This window comes from Meira miltonrushii, assembly GCF_003144205.1.
Source record: "Meira miltonrushii strain MCA 3882 unplaced genomic scaffold FA14scaffold_5, whole genome shotgun sequence".
NCBI lineage: Eukaryota > Fungi > Basidiomycota > Exobasidiomycetes > Exobasidiales > Brachybasidiaceae > Meira > Meira miltonrushii.
Genome location: NW_020289947.1, coordinates 629,306 through 649,483, shown reverse-complemented (window position 1 = coordinate 649,483; position 20,178 = coordinate 629,306). Strand labels below are relative to the sequence as shown.

At 44.2% G+C, this 20,178-nt stretch overlaps 9 protein-coding genes across 9 annotated transcripts; 4 read left to right on the top strand and 5 right to left on the bottom strand.

Annotated features, from left to right (window-relative positions):
• The first annotated feature begins 127 nt into the window (after positions 1 to 127).
• Positions 128 to 1,907, top strand: FA14DRAFT_162378 (MFS general substrate transporter). Its single transcript, XM_025499575.1, has one exon. The coding sequence runs from the start codon at positions 310 to 312 to the stop codon at positions 1,789 to 1,791; it is 1,482 nt and encodes a 493-aa protein (XP_025352434.1). The 5' UTR covers positions 128 to 309; the 3' UTR covers positions 1,792 to 1,907.
• A 2,730-nt stretch (positions 1,908 to 4,637) lies between these two features.
• FA14DRAFT_127348 (Pkinase-domain-containing protein) lies at positions 4,638 to 6,428 on the bottom strand (the record flags this gene model as incomplete). The annotated part of the gene is made up of 2 exons (XM_025496792.1): positions 4,638 to 5,159; positions 5,367 to 6,428. Coding segments are annotated over 2 exons (1,584 nt in total), but the record flags the coding sequence as incomplete, so codon positions are not given.
• A 657-nt stretch (positions 6,429 to 7,085) lies between these two features.
• FA14DRAFT_162377 (WLM-domain-containing protein) lies at positions 7,086 to 8,693 on the bottom strand. The gene has a single exon (XM_025499574.1). It carries the CDS (start codon positions 8,660 to 8,662, stop codon positions 7,247 to 7,249), a length of 1,416 nt encoding a protein of 471 aa, XP_025352432.1. The 5' UTR covers positions 8,663 to 8,693; the 3' UTR covers positions 7,086 to 7,246.
• A 183-nt stretch (positions 8,694 to 8,876) lies between these two features.
• On the top strand, positions 8,877 to 9,861 carry FA14DRAFT_138765 (rotamase-domain-containing protein). The gene is made up of 2 exons (XM_025497067.1): positions 8,877 to 9,135; positions 9,210 to 9,861. The coding sequence occupies exons 1-2, from the start codon at positions 8,884 to 8,886 to the stop codon at positions 9,480 to 9,482; spliced, it is 525 nt and encodes a 174-aa protein (XP_025352431.1). The 5' UTR covers positions 8,877 to 8,883; the 3' UTR covers positions 9,483 to 9,861.
• Positions 9,565 to 11,052, bottom strand: FA14DRAFT_169034 (DNase I-like protein; the record flags this gene model as incomplete). The annotated part of the gene is made up of 1 exon (XM_025500181.1): positions 9,565 to 11,052. One exon carries the CDS (start codon positions 11,050 to 11,052, stop codon positions 9,565 to 9,567), a length of 1,488 nt encoding a protein of 495 aa, XP_025352430.1.
• Positions 11,053 to 11,189: 137 nt separating this feature from the next.
• On the bottom strand, positions 11,190 to 12,943 carry FA14DRAFT_162376 (uncharacterized protein). The gene has a single exon (XM_025499573.1). It carries the CDS (start codon positions 12,869 to 12,871, stop codon positions 11,288 to 11,290), a length of 1,584 nt encoding a protein of 527 aa, XP_025352429.1. The 5' UTR covers positions 12,872 to 12,943; the 3' UTR covers positions 11,190 to 11,287.
• Positions 12,944 to 14,205: 1,262 nt separating this feature from the next.
• Positions 14,206 to 17,556, top strand: FA14DRAFT_126850 (Pkinase-domain-containing protein; the record flags this gene model as incomplete). Its single annotated transcript, XM_025496765.1, has 5 exons — positions 14,206 to 15,605; positions 15,741 to 16,081; positions 16,169 to 16,624; positions 16,676 to 16,885; positions 16,943 to 17,556. The coding sequence occupies 5 exons, from the start codon at positions 14,206 to 14,208 to the stop codon at positions 17,554 to 17,556; spliced, it is 3,021 nt and encodes a 1,006-aa protein (XP_025352428.1).
• An 86-nt stretch (positions 17,557 to 17,642) lies between these two features.
• On the bottom strand, positions 17,643 to 19,169 carry FA14DRAFT_162375 (uncharacterized protein). The gene has a single exon (XM_025499572.1). It carries the CDS (start codon positions 19,121 to 19,123, stop codon positions 17,780 to 17,782), a length of 1,344 nt encoding a protein of 447 aa, XP_025352427.1. The 5' UTR covers positions 19,124 to 19,169; the 3' UTR covers positions 17,643 to 17,779.
• A 343-nt stretch (positions 19,170 to 19,512) lies between these two features.
• Positions 19,513 to 20,157, top strand: FA14DRAFT_182037 (uncharacterized protein; the record flags this gene model as incomplete). The annotated part of the gene is made up of 1 exon (XM_025501170.1): positions 19,513 to 20,157. One exon carries the CDS (start codon positions 19,513 to 19,515, stop codon positions 20,155 to 20,157), a length of 645 nt encoding a protein of 214 aa, XP_025352426.1.
• Between the last annotated feature and the right edge of the window lie 21 nt (positions 20,158 to 20,178).

Here is a 20,178-nt window from a genome sequence, read left to right as displayed (position 1 = left end):
GTGTGACTTTATCAAATGTTGCTAATGAATTGAGACATGTCCTTCAGAGCATAAGTGCCGGAAAAATAAATGTCCACAAATAGAGCTATTAAATTGATGTAGGCACGCTTTAAACGCGACTGTTACGCGTGCCTGTCTCTCGTATACGTTTTCTTCCGCTTTGATAGGAGCTGTGCGGAGTTAAAAACAACCTTAACGCGGGGAACATTTAGACTTTCGTACGACGACGGGCCAATGGTGGGGGAAACCGGCTGGAAGTCAACCTTCCAAAAGTTGGTACAACTTGATCATAATCCACATTGTACAAAGATGTCAACATTCGATCTTGGCTTGGCGAATAGACTTCACGATGGCACTGGTCGCTCAGAATTCTCCTCTGTCAAAAGGAACAAAACCCGCTCTCTGACAGCACAACAAGGAACCCCGGAAGATGATACTATCCGACTATATGCTCTCAATCAACCAGCTAACGACGGCGATGAAATCGCCGAAAATCAATCGCCAGCAGAACTTGCAGATCCCGTCACGAGCGAAGGTGGATTATGGGGTTGGATAGTAGTAGCAGGTAGTACGACAATATTCTTTGTCGTATTAGGACTCGTTTATAGTTTCGGAGTGATGCAATCAGAATTGCTTCGAAGGAATTATGCATCATCTTCTACTTTAGGTTGGGTATCCAGCACAACTGTGGTATTCATGCCCCTTCTAGCTATTCCAGTTACGGCTTCCATCAAATTGACATCAAACAGAACGATTGCTTTGTTGGGAGCTTTGTGTACCGGTTTTGGATATTTGGCAACTTCCTTCACGTTTGATAAACCGGTCGTATATCTGTTCTTAGCTCAAAGCTTGTTCGGGATGGGTTATGCGCTCACTTTCTGGAGCTGTAACAGTCTAGCTGGTCAATACTTCGTACGCAAACGAGGAGTGGCAGTCGGAATCGTCTACGCAGGCTCTGGCGTTGGAGGAGCCGTTTTCTCAATCATACTCTCTCGGCTGATCACGATCGTAGGCTTGGAAGTGGCGGTACGTATCTATGGCGGGATTGCACTGGGCTTACTGATTCCGGCAAGCTTCACCCTTCGTTCAAATAAAGAAGTACCCGTTGCTTCTTTTCGATTGACGTACTTCAAAGATCTCAACTTCAATTTGTTGATCCTTGCAACTGCATTAATGACTTTCAGTCTTTTCGTGCCAGCTTTCTTCCTACCTTCTTATGCCGTCGCAGCCGGAATGTCTGCAGAAACGGGCGCTTGGCTTGTGGCCGGTTTCAACTTAGCATCAGCTGTCGGTCGTATCTTCTTTGGCTTTTTGGCTGATGGAAGGGTTGGTCCATTGACAAGTTTATGTTTAGCAATGTTATTGATGGCAATTTCAATTTTATCAATTTGGATGGCTTCCGGTGGATTGTTGGCTCCTTTGATTTGCTTCTTGTTGATCAATGGAGCAGCAAGTGGTGCTTTGTTAAGCCTTCAACCTCCCGTTCTTTCTTCTCTGTATGGCGTCTCGGCAATGTCTGTCACAATGGCAATGGTAACTATGTCAAGAAGTCTTGGATCTGCTTTAGGTCCTGCGATTGCAGGCTACCTATTGGACGTCTCAAGTGGCGGAGCAAGAGCGGCAGAAGAGGCAAGAAAGGCGGCGGAAACATATGGACGTGGAGCAGGACTGGGCACGAAACCTTATTTGTTGCCATTAGGCGTAATGGGAGCAATCAGCATGATCGCCGCCCTTTGTTTGACGATACTACGCTGGCGATTGGCAGGTTTAGATTTGAAGAAGCGTGTGTAACTCTCATGTATCATAAATCAGTTTCGGATTCAATGCAAAAAAGCTAGGTATATTATAGCAACTGTATCGTAAACAAAAAAGGTTGTGCATAAAGATAGTGGTATACTTGAAACGAAAAAAGAAGCAGAGGTACATGTACGATAAGAAAAAAGAGTAAAGATTTCCAAAGCATAAAGAAAGCTTGTGGTAAAAAGTGCAAATAAAAGTACATTTTCGTCAGCATTACATCATTCATCCTCTTCCTCCTCTTCAATCGTTACAGGTCCTTTGAATGTCGGTGCAGCAGATCGAACACGCGAAGCAGTATTGCCCAATGAAGCTGTTGCGATAGCATTGTCTTTGTTGGCTTCACTGCTTGCTGTAGTAGATGATGTGTTTGTATTAGTGCTTGGGTTGGCGGTATTGTTTGCATTTGTGTTCATCAAATTTATCGGCCTTCGGATCGGTGAAGAAGAAATTGTGTCTTTGCCATTGGCATCAGATGCTGGCAATGTGCTTCCACCGGTTTCGTTCTCTTTGGTATCTTCATTGCCTGACATAACCCACGTTCGAGGCATTGTATCTCGTCCTAAACTTGGAGGTTGGAATATGTTCCTCACACCAGCATATCGACCAGAGCTCAACAGATTGTTTGGCATTCCTTCAGAACGCTTCGAGATCGGTGTGCTGGGCTGTTGAGCGTATGAGCTCATGCTGGACATGGACGGATCGGGAACCCAAGAGCTAGAAGCTAGCTGCCCTAATCCTCCAGCATACGTTGGTTCATCATCTTCATCTTCCCAATCATCGTCAGATTCACGATTGGCAAACACATCTCGTAAGGCAGGTTTTGATTTCGCATCTATAGGGTTCTCATCAGAGCTGACTGAATTGATTGCATCCGATTTCTTCTCTTCGATTGAAGACTGCTGATCAACCGGTCCAGCCCAAGATGGTGGCGGTTTACCCCAGCTTCGACGCCAAGTACCAAATGCAGTCGGAGGTTGAAAGCCATGATAGAACAAACGTCCTTGCGAAATATTTTGCGAATGATGTCCTTGATCACGTTCTTCATGATGATGCAAAGAAGGATTCGCAGATGGTGGCTTATAGGGCGTACGAGATCGATGGGCAACGAAAACGGTTTGACTAGCTCTGGGTGTATGCAAAGGTGATGCACGTCCTACGTCAAAATCGAGTGATCTACGTGGAGTGATTGTATCCATCGAAACATCTTCTATGATTGAATTTCTATTCGGCGTTGAAGGCCTTGACCTAGTCATAGAATCAGAACGAGTGTGATGTGTATAATGTCTATGCCGACGAACAGTTGTGCCACCGTCAACGCTGGGTCTACGAGCATGAATGCCACGTAGACTTCCACTGTAACCGCTGCCATGGGATTGCATGCGTGCAAACGAATTGGAACTGCCGGTCGAGCCACTCTTGGCATGCATGGATCCAAGAGGCCTAGTATGAGACTGTGCGCTAGAAGGACGACTGTGGCGGATTGGAAGTAAGAAATCTTCAACTCCAGGTCCAACCGTTGTGGGGGTGATGCTACCAGCACTTGGCCTTCGCGGATTCAACGGTCTCTGCGTGATTGTTGCATACTGTACACTTCCCGAGGAACTACGACGGCTTATAGATCCACGTTGACTCAATCGAGGAGAGCGTGCGACACTTGATGATTGGTAGGCAACAGGAGGAGCCTGTCTTCGCAGACTTCCATTTCTCATCATAGCTGGACTTGCTGGTCTTAAGCCCCCTTGTGTGGATGACAAGCGTTTGACATTGACAGGTGAATGCATTTGGCGTTGTGAGCCGGAAGCTAAGCCTTTTGTTGACAGCTGCAATTGCTGCTGCTGTAGCTGTTGTTGCTGTCGTTTCTTCTTCTTTTTCGTCGTCCCAATACGACTGCTACTCCCATTGCCACTTTTATCTTCCGTTCCTAGCCAATTCCTAACAGTGTGCAAAAAGGAAGATTTAGGACCTTTACTCTTCGTTGAACCTTCATGTGTGCCATCAGTGTGAGAATTGGAAGAGACGGTAGAAAATGTTTCAAACGATTTCGTTGCTTTCAAATCACTTTTATTGGTCAAATTTTCAGCCTTTCCTTTGCCTTTACGCATAGGTGATCCTCCAGGAGAGCTTCGGTCACCTTCGCGCGATTCGGATCGTTTGCCTTCGCTCTTTGTAAGAGATGAAACAGACGCAGTCGGTTCTGGTCGTAAAGGTGATTTGATATCCTTTTTCTTATCAGCTTTTGGCGTTGATGCAGGACTGGGCGAATTCCTTTCTGATTTCTTGGAGAAGAAGCCTGGCATGACTGGACTCTTTGAACGTTCTTCGATTGGAATTTGTTCATTTCCAATCATGATGGAAGATTCACCATTCTCATTCCTCAACTCTTTGTCTTTGCCTGCTAATACCTGCGTTAGCCGTGCGCTGAATGAACTTGCTCGATTACGTTGTGGCGATATACGAGACTGTCTTAGAGCCGAATTCGTGTGCTGGCTTGCTACCGGACCATGTGTGATATCAGACAGAGGTCCATCGGATAGCAGATTGCTCGATTCACGTTGAGGAATATCAAAAGTTTTAATAAAGCCTGGATCGGTATTCACAGATCCTAGAACCGGCTTTACCGCTGTTGGTCGAACGAGATCACGCGGTGGTATAAGCGGGGATGTCTTTGCTGCTGCTGTAGATCTATCTGTATATCGATGGTCAGATACGTTGGAATCATTTCGTGGTCGATTGCTTTCATTTGCCGTTGCAGAAGTTGTTGCCGAGATTGGTGCATGTGCTAAAGTGTATGTTGCCATATAAGGTGATAAACCTTGATCGTGTTCTTGTTGTAACTTTTCCTCTGCTTTCTTCTTCAATATCCACCACATTGCTCCACTTGCATCACATGCTTCATTCACTACGCTATGCACGATCTGTCCAACATCCATTCCTAGTCCGCTCAATTGATGCAACAAATTTTGCTCTAAAATGGTAGAAAATATCGCAGGTGTCGAAAGCTCCAACAGTGCAATATAGTCCACCGGCTTCAAATCCAGGCTGGGAGGATGATGATCAGACAGACCTCCGGACGATCTCCGTTTCGTGCGTGAAGGAGTACGGTGATGACCACCTCGAGATGAGCTTTGAGATGGTCTTTTCTCTAATGGAGAGGAGAAAGCCATCATTGGTGTGAAAGTATCTTCGGTGGTATTCCCACTTGCTTCACTGCTTTCAGAATGTGTTGGTAATGGAGCTGAATTGGATTTGGATGAGGTGCCAGTAGCAATACGAGAAGCATCACTGCTAGCAGATGCTTGCCGTTTGATGGTGGTTTGTGATTCATTCCTATGCTTTAGGGATAAAGGTGCAGACGTGGGCTTTAATTCTTCAGCTAGTCTCATTGCTTCTTTGACTTCTTCATCACCTCCGTCACTTGTCGGACCTGTGGTCTGCGTATGATTGGACTGTTTATCGCTTGATTCACTATCACTCTTGCTTTGTGCTGAAAAGAAGCTGGTGTCGGATAAGCCTGAAGAAGAAACTTTATGCATTCGATCTTCCGTCCTCTCTTTCTCCTTCTTGACTTGATCGTCTTCTATTTCGTTCGGCGATGAAGCAAGCATGCCTGATTTGGCTGTCAAGAAACGACTATCTGAGGCGGATGACTCTGCAACGCTCTCCAAGGGCTGAACATCGTGTACGTCTTCATTGACTGTCTCCATCTGCATAGGCGCCATTGACTTGGTGAACCAAGGATGTCGAAGAATATCTTTGATCGTCGGTCTAGCGGTAGGATCTTGTTGTAGGATCTTTGTAATAAGATCCAAACACTCTTCTGATAAAACATCCGGCAATTCGAAATCTCCTTTGAGGATTTTGTCTTTCATCACACTATCATCATCGTCATCGAATGGCAAAGCACCGCAAACCAGGGCATAGAGAATAATCCCAAGCGACCATACATCCACTTCCTCTCCCGTATATCGTCTACCTGCCAGCATTTCTGGTGCCGCATAACCAGTAGTACCGCAAAAAGTTTCCATCAACTTTTTACCTTCAAATTCTCTTGTAAAGCCAAAATCTCCCAATTTGACATTACACCTCTCATCCAATAAGACATTCTCCAGTTTCAGGTCCCGATGAACGATACCGCGATCATGTATATATGCAACGGCCATACACAATTGTCCAAAAATCCGTCTTGCTTCCGGCTCTGGCATTGTACCACGCTCTACAAGGTAATCGTACAATTCTCCACCTGCGCATAATTCCGTTACCATCCAAATGTACGATTCCGAAGCCAAGACTTCATAAAGTTGCATAATATTAGGATGATGCAATCTTCTATGATGATGAATTTCTCTTGTTAAAGTTGAACTATGTGCTTTTGGAACTTGTTTAATCGCAACACGTACTCCCGTCAATCGATGTGTGCCCAAACGAACTTTTCCGTATGTTCCTTCTCCGATCGGTCTGCCAAGGGTGTATGTACCGATCGAACGTAGTTTTCCTGAAGTTAATTCTTTACCCAATTCAGCATATGCTGCTGAAAGAGCGGACTTTTTATTGATCGCCGATCCGACTCCAGATGTGTGTTGTTGTCCTCCCCATTCTCTCTTTTTTCGTGTATTGGGTGCGTAACTCATGATGTGATATGTTGTTGTGTGTGTTGGTGAATGGGTATTTATTTCAAGCAGATGTTGTTGTTGCCAATGTATCGGATTACGGATCCTTGTCGTGAATCTAAGCGTTGCAAATCATCGCAGCGAAAGTTTGATCGTCGAATATGGGTATATGGATCACGACTTGCAGTGACAGTAAATGATGACGGGCTCAATGTTCTTTAGAAGTGTTTAATTGATTCGATCGGGTGATTCGATGAGGTCTGAGCGTTTGTTGAATTGTGTGTGTGTGTGTGTGTGTGTGTGTATGCTCGCGTGCCTATGTTCAATTGTGACTTGAAATCAACATTCGATCTTTGCGATTTGAATCGAATATATGCTGATCATAAAGTCTGAAATGAATTTACTCGAAATGCTCGCAAGTTGATTGCATCCTCCTAAATTGTTGATATGGAAGTGTAAAGGTATACTTCAATCCACCATATGCTGTTAAGTCTAATGAATGAATAAAATGATACAGTGCATATGTCCAGCCAAATTGCAGCCCAACGCCTTCACCGGCGCTGCGCTTGACGGTTAAGTTATGCCTTATCACCATACGCGCCTTACTATGACAGTTTGTAGGGCACAATACACTTCATTACGGGATACAATGACACTTATTCATTCCATCATCCAATATGCTACAATATTATACATAAATCATGTCCCCAAAATAGAGGAATCTCTTGACGTTTCACAAGCCGCACATTGACGGTCGTGGATTGTGTTCTCTAGAGTACATACGAGACAAGCTGTCGGACAGGGAAGATATGTTAGTAAAGAGGTGAACAACTTGAATGTCATGAAATGCACTCACTCCAAATAGGCAGAGGACTAGGCCTCGTTACTGCCTCACTTTGTTGATTCGACGATGAGCTTCCATTACCTCGGTGATTATTACTGGCCCTATCGGTTTGAGCTGAAACTGGTTTGGTTTCCGTTTTGGGCTGTTTCGCCGGTCTTTCTTCCACCAATATGACATCGTCGTCATCATCGTCTTCAATCGAGATAGCCTTTGCAGTGTCGACTTCTCCTTTCCTCTGCATTTCTGAGCCCGGACTACTGTTTTCCAGCAAATGACGCCACTCGTCCTCATCCTGCGTTTCTTCGCGATCACGAAACCGTTGCATTCGCCTTTTCCGCTGTTCAGAACTCTCCTCAAATCCTTGTGTGAAATGTTGATCTTCCGGAAGATCGTTACCTACATAATCTGTATCATCACCTTCGCTTTCTGTCTCGCTCTCTGATTCAGAGATATCGTACTCTTCTTCCTTGACATCCTTTCGTCCGAAAATGCCATCAAGAGGACCTTTCTTGTCATTCGAAAGATTCGGTCTTTGCTCAACCTTGATAGTATCGCTCGTTTCAGGCTTCACTTTTACTGCAGCAAATCTGGCCAAAGCAGCACTCGCTCTCTTTTCTCGTGCGTCCTTGCTTTGCGTTCGTTTTCGAAAAGTGCTATTCATATCTTGTTTATACGATGAATCTTTCGCAGAAGCTGTAGGGATCCAATCCTGTCCATCAACTCTATTTCCACTGCCACTGGCAACATTTAGCTCTGTCCTTCGATTTCCTCCTTTGGTATTTGGAGCTGTTTGAGCTCCAGTATGCAGTGATGGCCCTTGGAACTTTCTCTTTCTGTTTCCTGTCCCTTGCCTTCTTCTACGACCGCCACCGCCTCGCAAACGTCTTTTGTTAAATGCTCCTCCACAAACATGTTCAGGTAAATCTTGTTGACCTTGTCGCATACCCAATCCTGAAACGAACCCTCCGCCTTCTAGCTGTCTTCCAGCAGACCACATCCCATCTCCGAAGTAACCTTGTCTCTGTTTCTCAAGTGCAAGTTCTTTTAATTGTCGGGTCAAAGCACCATGTAACTTTGGTATATGATTCATATGTCTTATATGAGCCAATTCATGACAAAAGACGTAAAGGACATACTGTAATGGTATCCAATTTCCATTAGCGGACACTAAAACCAGCTCAACCACTTCTCCATTATTCCAACATCTTCCTGCAAATTCACGATTCCATTCATATTCTTCCAATGAATTTATATGAAAGCCTTCTTTTTGCATCAATGGTTTTACCATTGCTGACAATTGTTGTAATCTACGTAATGCTTCATCATGTCTTGAGCCTGGCAGAGCAGTTACAAAATTGATGAATGGATTACGACTTGTATCTTTATCGTTCAAACGTAGATGAACTGGCATGATTATGAAGTATGTCAATCATGATCCCTTGTGGAAGAAAGGTTAAGAAAAGTAACACTTTGAATCATACGCGTAATGAAAAGCAACACACACACGCCGGTGATTTACTCAATTGGCCAGTGCGAGCAACAGAAAGCGGAACGCTAGTGAGCATTCAACGACTCCCCTTCTCTTGACTTAACCATCATCTACTTATAATCACATTACAACCAACAAACAAAATGTCATCTTGGGAAATCAGATTCTCTAAATCACGTCAATTGCCTTACTTTTACGATTCGGCAGGTGGTGCATCAACTTGGGAACGTCCAGAAGGTATCTCAGAAGAACAAATCACATCTTTACCCGGTGCTCATTACTTACAACAACATGCAAACGGTAGCGGTAATGGTGATGTACCAGAAGGTCAGGTAAGAGCAAGTCATTTGCTTGTCAAACATCGTGATAGTAGAAGACCGAGCAGTTGGAAAGAGGTGAGTGGTTGCTATAAACGCTTATTAAGAATAGAATCACTGACAGCTTGTTGCCTTCTTTTCTATCCAACCAGAAAAACATCACCCGATCCGTTGAAGAAGCAGAAGGTATCCTACGTGAACATGCAAACACACTTGGATCAAAGCCTACTCCAGATCAATTTGGTCAATTGGCAAAAACGCATTCCGATTGTTCTTCAGCCGCTAAAGGAGGTGATTTAGGTTTCTTTGGTCGTGGTCAAATGCAGAAACCATTTGAAGATGCAACTTATGGTCTTCAAGTTGGAGAAATGAGTGATGTCATCAAATCTGATTCTGGTTTACATTTGATTCTAAGAACCGCTTAAAGAATGATTCGATTGGATTTTCATCAATTCACGAAAGAAAAATGTATAAACATATATAATACAAAAAGCCGAAAGAGTTCGCCTAGTCAACATTCACCAACCTCTGAGTGCTATCAGTAGATCGCCTTGAATCCTTGTGCTGAGATGTTGATGAGAGTGTCGCTTTGGAAGCTTGTGGAGATCCCGTAAATGAAGAATGTCTCCTTCGTTCTGCCATGAGATCCAATTCCATCGATTCCAAAAATGTTTTTAGCGTTCTCTTTTCCCATTCTCCCCAAATCAGAGCACTATACAAAGCAGTCGTACCAAGCCAAGTGAACAATAAAGTAAACAATGCCCATATTGCTCCTAAACCAACACGACCCATCCTTGTACTTCCGGCAAAGATTATACATGCAAAAGCCAAAATAACAGAAGCAATAAAGGTGAATGCATGATTCCTTTGTGATTGACGAGATGCTGCTAGCGAGGCTGAAAGGGCTGATAAGGATGATGTCAAAGTCTGGGATAACCTTGATGAGCTTGCCCTTGCTGAGTCAGGCGATAGAGGAGGTCTTTGATTTGCGTGGACTTCACCGGAAGAAAGAATTTCAAATGTTGCTTCTAGACCGAAATGATCACTAAAAGAGCATTGTTGTCCTTCAATCAATTCGGTAAAGTTCACCTTGCATTCGGTACAGTTCAATTGCGATTTGCTCTTATGGTCTACATCCGGTCCTCGATATAAGATGTAGTCCAATCTCTTGCCGGCTCCTTTCAACGCTCTTTCGTCCAACTTCTTGCCGGCTGTCCACGTATTGAGAGGGCTATCACACGTAACACCCAATTCCGCAATGCTCAAGCGAGGATCAGGTCGGATACGGGTCGAGCGTGGAAGTGAGATAGCATGAGGTGGCAGAGAAGGATGCGTTTGCAGAAATGCATCGTTCAATTGTCCGACATCTCGCAACACAGCGATGGAAAGAGAAGGTGGGGTACTATTGAAATCACCCAAACAAACAACATGGTGTCCCTTTGCAGCACTATTGCGTGCATATTTTGCCAATTCGTATGCTTGAATCACTCTGTGTGCCCGCCTTGATTCCGGTCCATCTTCACCACTTGCCGCAACTGTATGCGTAACCCAAAAGTCCACCAACCCTAAACCATCAACATCAATCGTCGCACAGCCTGCTGCTTTGGCCACGATCCAATCTCCATGATGGACCATGATAGGCTGTCCATTAAGACTATAAGGATGTGTGTGCGTTCCCACGATAGGATATCTTGACAAAATTGCCAGACCCGATCCAAAAGCGCCTGTATAGAAAAATTTACTGTATGGAAACTTTACAGAACAACGATCTTTTAGTTGTCGCCAATCCGTCGCTTCACACCAAATCTCTTGTAGTGCCACAACATCATAATCACTCGCGGCCAATCGAGCGGCAATCGCGGGAATTCGAACGTTTCGCAGTTTACTAAAGAATGCTAATCCCCAAACGTTCAATGTGAGCACTCGTAATTGCTTGCGGGAAGGTCCATTTGCTGGAGATGGGCTTGGTGAATGTGAAGGAGAGCCTTGTGTCATTTTGATAAAGAGGGAGATCGTCGGTAAAAGGAAGAAACGTGTTTGATGAGAGGCGGATTGATGAGAAGATTAAATGATGTGCCCCGTGCGCGATCAACTAAAATGCAAAACTTGAAGTATAATGATTAATATTATAAGCATGATTCTATAGGAATTGCAATTTTATACATCTTCGAGCAAAGTATTATACACTGTATTATCACCGTCATTTGCACTTCCTCTTACAATACACCCATCAAGTCGCATTCAATTGTCGTAATACTTCATCAGCCCTTTGCAAGCCCGTTTGAATATCTTCTTCTTCTCCATCATCATCATTGTTTTCATCTTTAAGGGCTAGGGTAATCTCGTTCATTGCTTTATTCCATCGAACGTTGGCTGTTTCCGTTATATAGTCTCCAGCAGGACCTTCTACCATTCGCTTGCCGTTTGCACGTATGGTGGTTGGAACAGGTTTTGTGTTTACTTGGTTCTCTTGTTCAACAATTCCTTCTCCATTTTCAGTCTCTTCTTCAATGCTGGTAGGAAGTGTGGTTGGCTGATTGTGGTCGGGTAAGATAGCAAATTCCTTGTCTGAGCCCCCATTATTGTCTGGTTGACTGAATTCACCATACAGATCAGCAAGATTCCTTGGAGTCGGCACGGGCTTCCTCTTTGATGTCGTACGCTTCAAAGCGGTCTTGTTCGTTATTTCTTGCGTGGAATGTTGACTATCAGCTCGCGCAAGGTCTGGAGCAATTTGCTGCTTGGTAGAAGTATCCAGCTGCGGTGCACTAATCGCAGATTGATCTTGCAAAGAATAGTCCCCCGAGACAGAATGCATTGGCATAGGAGACAGATCTTCAGTAAGAGCAGTCTCGCCTCCGCTACTGCCTGCTCGGCTATCTTTACTGGCTTCACGAGAAGGTAAGCAGCTCGTATTAGAGCTCACATTGCCATCATCCAACCGCAAAGCTGCTGCCACTTCAGACAACTGTTGTCTCAACCTTTCTGCATCTCCTCCATCCATTGAGACTGCTCCCCCGTAGGAAGTAGCGCCAATATGACCTGTATGCTGAAAGTTTGTTGGCTTGCCGATCATCTCTTTTGTAATTATTCGTTTACGTGCAGGTGTGCTCTGCTGTCTTCTCTTGCTTGGACTGGCAGGTGCATTTCCTACAGCTTTTTGACTGTTACTGATCGGTGACATTGCTTCGCTGATTTGGGATTCATCCTTGTCTGGCGTTGAATATTCAGGTTCTTCGATCGGCATCATGATTGGCTGATACAACTTCTTGGGCGACAGACTGATAGCACGTACGCGAGGCAAGCCTTGATCACCACCACCACCACCGACAACACGTATGCTATGTCTTGCAACGCCATCATAATCATCGTCATCTTCGCTAATGCCACCTAGACCTTCCTGCTCGCCATCGCTAAATGCATCTCGAGATGGAAAGGACGGATTATCGAACGAAGAGCGATAATTGGACCTTTGATTATCGTTGTACAAATCTGAGCTTGCCAAAGGGAGATCGTTTGATGCAATGGCCTTGTTTGACTTTTGCGATATTTTTCTCTTTCTCCTTGGTGCGAATTTGTCTGATAATTTTCTACTTGGCAAGTTGTTCTTCGTTTGTAGGATTGGTGAAGCAGGTGTCAGACTGGATACGCTTTCGTCCCAAATGCCAATCTCTCCAGAGTCATTAATGCCTGTCTTACTTCCAACCCTTTGTTGTTGTAACCTATTTAATGCTGTTCCCGATCTGCGTGCGTTTGCATTGCGTGGTAATGAATCCAATGCCGAAGCTGATTTACACGATAAAGGTGTAGGCATTGTGGATGTGGTCAAGTGAGATGGTGAATGGGTGGAGATCAGTGCCATCCACAAGAAGATAGGTCCTTACACACGTTTCAGGTACGTTACTCTTGTTGATTTACCAAATTCTCCTCACCAAGAAAAAAAGGGGTAAAAGCTACTAGACTGACGAAGTGCATAAAATACGCGCGGTGTTATTTGTGTTATTCTGAGAGACACACACACACACACACACACACACACACACACACACACACACACACACACACACACACACACACACACACACACAGTAAATGTATGCGTGGGCTTTTTAGTGCAGCACAGGGACCTTAATTAATCAAGTCAAACGTTTACGCCTCCTTCTTGATGGTCATCACCAGGAATGATACAATTTCAAATAGGCCTTGAGTCTTTTGTTGAATGAGAGCACATTGTATAATGTCACACGCGGTAGAAGGTCCCAAATGAAGTGATCGTGTGGTCATTCTTTGCTTCACAGATGAGCAGAAGTCCCCCGCAAAAACGGCCTCTGGAAATAGGCTCATGCTCAAAGATAGAGCCCATGCGATACTTAAATTGAACTTCATGGAATCATCACGATCGTATTCGAGGTCAAAACCATAATGAGTCAATCTCATTTCAAAGTTGTCGGCTTAGCTCCTTTCTAACCCCACGAAATCGTTATCGAAGCCGGCTGATTGATTGATAAATGCTTTAAAAAAGGCGTACCGCGTGCGTTGCTCTGCTGCTCAGGCGGGCGTAAGGCGTGTATGTGTATATACGTGTTCGCCGTATCACGCAAGCGAAACATAAAATTGACTCTGACTCCGAGTGGAGCGTTTAGGCTAAGCAAAAAGAAAAGGCAAATTGACAGTATTTATGCAATACTATGCAGGGTAACGATAAGCACAGTATGAAACATAACAACAATACTATAAAGCACCGAACCAACATTCACTTCATATCCAGGATATCTATTGAGAGTTCTTGTCTTACCCTCATCATCCTTCTTTTTTTGGCTTTTTACCATCACCAACCGAACAACTACATCCAAGACCGGAAGGGCGGAACTTGGTTGCAGGGCAACATTGCTCATACCTTTTGCGGGGCGTGTGTATGCATTCGATCACCGATAAGCATTCCTTTGCTACCGAAGCATTGGTTGTGGCTAGGGTAAATCGGATCATTTCTCCTCTTTCTGAATTGGACGATAGACTCTTTGAACCAATCAACACATCCAAATTCAATTCCAGATCAACGCCCATCAGCTTACAACGAAAGTGCTGAGCAAAGGCGTACTCTAACAACAATCCTACCTTCAACCAGCATACACCCTTCTCGCCTTCAACATGGCTGCTCCCGTCTCTGTTTCAGCTTCAACAATTGAGCCTGGACACCTCGTTGGTGCATACAAGCTCACTAGAGAGATCGGAAAAGGCTCTTTTGCAGTCGTATATCTAGGTAAAGTACAACGAGCAATATCAAGAGAAGATGAATCCAGTTCATCCAGATCTCCTTCGAGTCCTGTAACGAGAGTGGCGATCAAGGTAGTGACAAGGAAAAAGATGACAGCTAAATTATTAGATAATTTAGAAGAAGAAATTCGCATCTTACGCACGGTTCGACATGCAAACATTGTCGAACTTTTGGATTGTTTAAAGACCGAGCATCATATTTACTTGGTCATGCAATATTGTAGAATGGGTGACCTGAGCATCTTTATCAAATCAAGGAAGCGTAATGGACATTCATCATCATCCTCAAAAAGAAGTGCACCTGAACAAAGAAGAGATCCATACGAAGAAGAGATTGACAAACGATACGTCCATCCACATAACGGAGGCTTGCATGCCGATCTAGTCCGAAGCTTTTTGGCCCAATTGGCAGCCGCACTCCAGTTCATGCGTGGAAAGAATATCGTTCATCGTGATATCAAACCACAAAATCTTTTATTGCAAGAACCCGAACAAGATCTGATTGATGCAGGTCATGCTGCATTCATTCCTCAACTTAAAGTGGCAGACTTTGGCTTTGCAAGACATCTCGAAGAAGCATCAGTGGCGGAAACGTTGTGTGGTTCGCCTTTGTACATGGCTCCTGAAATTCTCCGATACGAAAAGTACAATGCAAAAGCGGATCTCTGGAGTGTAGGAGCTGTCTTATTCGAGATGAGTGTTGGCTCACCGCCATTCAAAGCAGCAAATCATGTGGAATTGCTAAAGCGGATCGATCGAGGCGAAGATAGGATCAAGTTCCCGGACGAAAAGAGCGAAGATGCACTTCGTCGGGAACATGCAAGAAAAGTGGAAGAAGGAAGGACTAAGTCTGAATTTGTTCGACCACATCCTGTGGATGAAGATATCAAGAAATTGATTCGTGATCTTTTACGTAGGAGACCGATCGAGCGTCTTTCATTCGAAGACTTTTTCAATTGTGACGTACTTTCTGCTTACAAGGCAAGCATGATTCCATCCCTCCCGCAAAGCTCAACGCAAACATCTACATCTTCTCTGATCAATGGACAAGTGCCTGTCGCAACTCGTATCGCACCTGCTGTTCCTTCTAGCGCTCCTTTAAGCAATCCTGCGCGGACTGAAGATAAACAAAGACAATCGAAACAAGCAAATGAAAACGTTCCGGATAGTACAGATACAGGAGCAAGTACTCCTCCCCCTGCCTCGCCAGCGCCGGTGTTGAATATGCCACAACACTACTTTGGCTCGAAATACGTTGTCGGTGGGCTGAAATCGTCTGTCAGGATGCGAAGTCGAGATAGACTTCAACCTGTCAGCAGGCAAGATGTGGCACCTATACCACCACCACAAGATAAAGTCAAAGAAAATATAATTGCAAACGAAACACATCATGATGGAGATGCTTCCAGTTTGGAAGACAACGTTCTAGAAACGCCTGGCTCTAGCGTCTCACATCTGCCTGCCGCTGTCGGACAAACGAAACCATCTACAACTCCAATCGTGACAGTCGGTGCTTCAAAGATGAGTAAGGAACCTATCAAGCGTTCTGGAACAAATGATGATGATCGAGGATATGTATTGGTTGATAAGCGTAATGTTGAAGGAGCAGAAGAAGCTGCAAGTCAAGCCAAAGCAAAGGGGGGCCCATCGAGTGGCGGATGGAGTCCTTTGGGCGTTGTGCGAAGGCCATCGCAGCTTGGCAGACTGACAAGCTTTGGAGCTATATCGCCTTTAGTCCAGGCAGCTACACGTACACAACAATCACCTTCATTAACTCCATCAACTGCTGCAGATGTACGGACAAGTATCCCTCCCAGCAATGCAAGCTCTATTCCAGCCAAAGCAGTCCCTGTCGTCCAAGCAAACAAACCGGTAAACAAGGAAACGAACTCCAGCTATTCGTCCTCGCCAATCTTGAACAGGCTAGGTAGCACACCACCCAATGCTCCTTTCGCACTTCCTCCGAATGCACGCAAACCTTCGTTCTCACGACGTGCGAGTGGTGCCAGCGAAGCATCTCGCTTATCAACAATGCGACCACCTCAATCTCCCAGACCTGCTTTAGCACAATTAATTCCTGCTTCTTCAAGCAGAACGGCAATCAATCCGGCAAATGGACAAATGCAACAATCGAATGAATCACCTAATCCATCAACGTCTTCTTCGCTTGGTCCGACCCAACAGCCGACATCTGCTCTGGCTCGGGCAATAAGTATGGCGTCCATTCGATTATTCGGTGTGCCAACGGGGATGGCATTGAAAGGAGCAGAAGTACGTAAATCGTTAAGGATGGGTTTAGGATCGGGAGCACTGTTTTCTTCATCTCCAAATCAGAACGGCGAAGTGGCAGGTTATTCTTCTGGAAATGCAACGGTTGATATCGCCGAACAGAATTTGTTGTGTCTCTTGCACGAATATGGTCATAAGAGTTACGTCTTGACAGAATTTGCAGATGCTCGCTTGAGTACGTTCTTTGCGTACGGACCTCATCAAAACAATTACACGGACAGAAGACGTAATTCGGGCAGCAGTCTTTCTAGCGCAACGAGTGGAAGTATAACAAAGACAACGGTACAAAAAGTAGAATCGGAAAAGATTGCCACCTCGAAAGCCGCTGAAGAAGATTCTACCACAGACACCCTTCCATCTTCTAATCAAGATGAAAGTCAGGCCACTCCAGGTGAAATTGCGGCTTCGGAAGCGTACGTTCTTTATGTACGTAGTTTGAGCTTCGTGCAAAGAGCAATTCAAGCAGCAGAAGATTTTATCGAATCACGTTCACAAAGTGCTAGTCGTTACTCAAGCCCGTCTGTAGGTTCACCAAGTCAAGTGGTGATCAATTCACTTTTGGCGCTACGATCAAAGTTTCACGAAGGCAGTGAAAGGGCAAGTTTTGCACGATCGAAATCTATTGAAGAATTTCCGGAATCCGTTCAACAAATTGATGAATTAATCTTTAGTGAAGCTTTACGGATCGCAAGAAAAGGTGCTTTGACCGAATTATCAATCGAACGTACAGGTGACTCTAAACCGGTCGCCGATCAATGTTTATTGCATTATGGTGCTGCTTGTACAATGTTACAGGGTTTACTTGATCCTGCTGAACAAGCAGACGAATTGCCATCGTTTGCAGTTAATTGCGTCGAGAGATTCATTGGCTCGATCACACGCAGGATGGCATGCATTCAAGAAAATTACGACAATCTTTCGGCACTTATCATTTGAAGATAACGAATATCTTTCCTTTTTGTACATATACCTTTTTTTCTCTCTCTCTCTCTCTCTCTCTCAGGATACAGCTTTAACGTCATTGTACAGTCTTTTTTCATTTTTTGGCCTAATATGTCATGTGCTTATATAAATAGGCGTGCAAATATTCTACAAAATGGTGACGAGATGGATTGAAAAGGCTGCAAAGCAGTACGTAGCATATGATTCTTGACCTCAATCAATCAATTTGCATAGGCTCCGTACTCTCATCTCCTAAAGTCGATACACCTTGTCTTTTTCGCAACATCGAACTATCATCTTTTTCCTGTCTTGCAGTTGTTTTTCCGCCTCTTCGTGTTGCTTCTTCAGGCTCTGTTTCGGATTTGTCTCCATTCAAACCGTTATTTTCGTGACTTTCCTCTTCTTCTTGTGTATCTGCTTCTTCATCCTCTTCCTCCAATCCTGACGTATTGCCAAGTCCGGAAGGTGCACTGGCCGATTCCAAAAGGATACTCTTTGTACTTGGAGAACCTGGTAAATCTCTCAAAGATCTTGCAGGCGAAGGTGCCCCAAGACTTGATCTTCGATTAGTAGGGGTATTTGATGAAGACCAAGGAGAAGTAACAGGAACACTTGAAGGTCTCCTAGAATTGAATGTACCACACCTAGGGCAAATATATTGTACTTCTTCCCAATCCTCTTTTGGACATAGACCATTATGCGTTAGGCAAACATGACAGATCAACGCATACCTTTGTTCTGCTCCTACATCTTGTTCGCTCGTTTCCACGCCTAGTATCTTATCGGCTACTCGATCAAGCCAAGTCTTTTGGAATCGGAGATGTTGCTGTGGTGTATCAAAAGGCAAAGCAGCTCCTGTTCCGGTCGTTACGATTGTCGGTACAGGCTGTCCTTGTGCTGTTTTCTGAACATTCTTTACTGGCGTGCTGAACGCTTGTGCATCTGCAGGTATTGCACCTGTTTGTGTACCTCCATTGACAGGTTTGCCATCTTTCATACCTTGAAATTGGCGTGTTGCCTGAGTGTTAGATTGTTGTGCCTGCTTGATTTGCTTTCCATCCATACTTGAACCGCCTCTTTTCATTCCAGGTCGATTTGGAGCGGTGTCATCATAACGTTCCAAAAGGCTACGTAAATGATCAAACTTTGTTGCTTGTTTGATTTCATCAATCTTTTTCCGTCTTGCACGTTGAAGTGAACGTAAATGTTTTTCTTCTCCTGTACATACCCTCCTGAACCACCAACGAACGATTGATCGAACGGAAATGATGATGATTAGCCCAATCACGCTCGGTAGCCAAACATGAAATCGTTCTGATTTTGTCATTAGAGGTCGTTTTTCCGTTGTTGTAAAGTATACAAAAAGCGTATAAGCAAGCCAAAGTAAGATTGCATAGAGTGTCAATGTGATACTTGACCTTCGTTCCCTTTGATTAACGCGAATCAATCTTGTTTGAACATTTTGAATATCCTTTGTCAATCGTGCCAAGACTGTTTCATAATCCGTTTCTGTCGTTTTCCACCATGGCCTAAACCAAGACAAGAAAGAAAAGAATGCCATCTTGCTATGGAAACATACTTTGAAGATGGTTGTCAGGATGACTTTGAGGGAAGTGTTACTTTTCTCTTTTCCATGTCCGCCAGCAACTTTAATTTCTTCATTCCTAATCAAACACGCGAACATTCAACTGCGCTTAAACATTAAACCATGTGCTTCACTTTATCATTGTGCCCCTTCTTCTTAATGCGTCACGCTAAAGTCACACATCCAACACAGAAAGAAGAACACTAAGTGTGGAGGTAAAAGGTGAGGGTCACGCTAAAGATCGGGAGGAACACTTGAATGTATGCTCATGCTCTTGTGATGACGAACGATCACCATCCACCCAAATAATCATGTTTTGGTTAACAGGCCGACATGGCTTAGCAAATAATGTTGCTAGTCTCTCAATGCAAAGATCGCTATTTACCGCTTCTACCGCTTCAACCCAAACAGGACAACCGAAAAGCTTCTTGCGAGCTGCTACAATTGTACCTTCCATAACGACATTAATGGTCGCTCATCATTATTTCTCGTCATCTTCCGTATTACATGCAGAATCATCTTCTGATTCATCTTCCAAATTCCGTCAAGCTGATTCTGCAGCTTTACGTAGACCTGCTTCACAGTTATTCTTCATGAGCATAAAAGGAGAACATCGTGATGAATGGCAAAATTGGATTGGATATTTCCGACAAGCAGGATATGACTGTATAGATTCAAATATTGCACTTTCAGAAGGAACAGAAGAGAATGATGAATCACTTTCTGATGAAATTGGATCACAAATTCGATTAATGTCCTTACAAAGAGCTCCTCTTTTATTTGCTTATAGCGGACAAGGAGCAAGAGCTGCTCTTCATCACATTCAATCTTCTAAACCAAAGATTAGCGGATTGGTTCTGGTCAATCCAAAGGATACCGATCAAGCAACAGTAGAATCAGCCGAGAAGTTAGATGTTAAAAAGCTACGAATTTTGATCTTATCCGATCAAGAAGATGAACAAGCATTCCGTAAGACAGAAAGATGGATGGATTCAGAAGGGTTGTCGTAGTTATTGTATTTGAATATTGCA

Coding starts and splice junctions, on each gene's coding strand:
- FA14DRAFT_162378 (XM_025499575.1), top strand. CDS start 310: ATGTCAACATTCGATCTTGGCTTGGCGAATAGACTTCACGATGGCACT.
- FA14DRAFT_162377 (XM_025499574.1), bottom strand. CDS start 8,662: ATGCCAGTTCATCTACGTTTGAACGATAAAGATACAAGTCGTAATCCA.
- FA14DRAFT_138765 (XM_025497067.1), top strand. CDS start 8,884: ATGTCATCTTGGGAAATCAGATTCTCTAAATCACGTCAATTGCCTTAC. Junction 9,136..9,209: donor GACCGAGCAGTTGGAAAGAG/GTGAGTGGTTGC, acceptor CTATCCAACCAG/AAAAACATCACCCGATCCGT.
- FA14DRAFT_162376 (XM_025499573.1), bottom strand. CDS start 12,871: ATGCCTACACCTTTATCGTGTAAATCAGCTTCGGCATTGGATTCATTA.
- FA14DRAFT_162375 (XM_025499572.1), bottom strand. CDS start 19,123: ATGGCATTCTTTTCTTTCTTGTCTTGGTTTAGGCCATGGTGGAAAACG.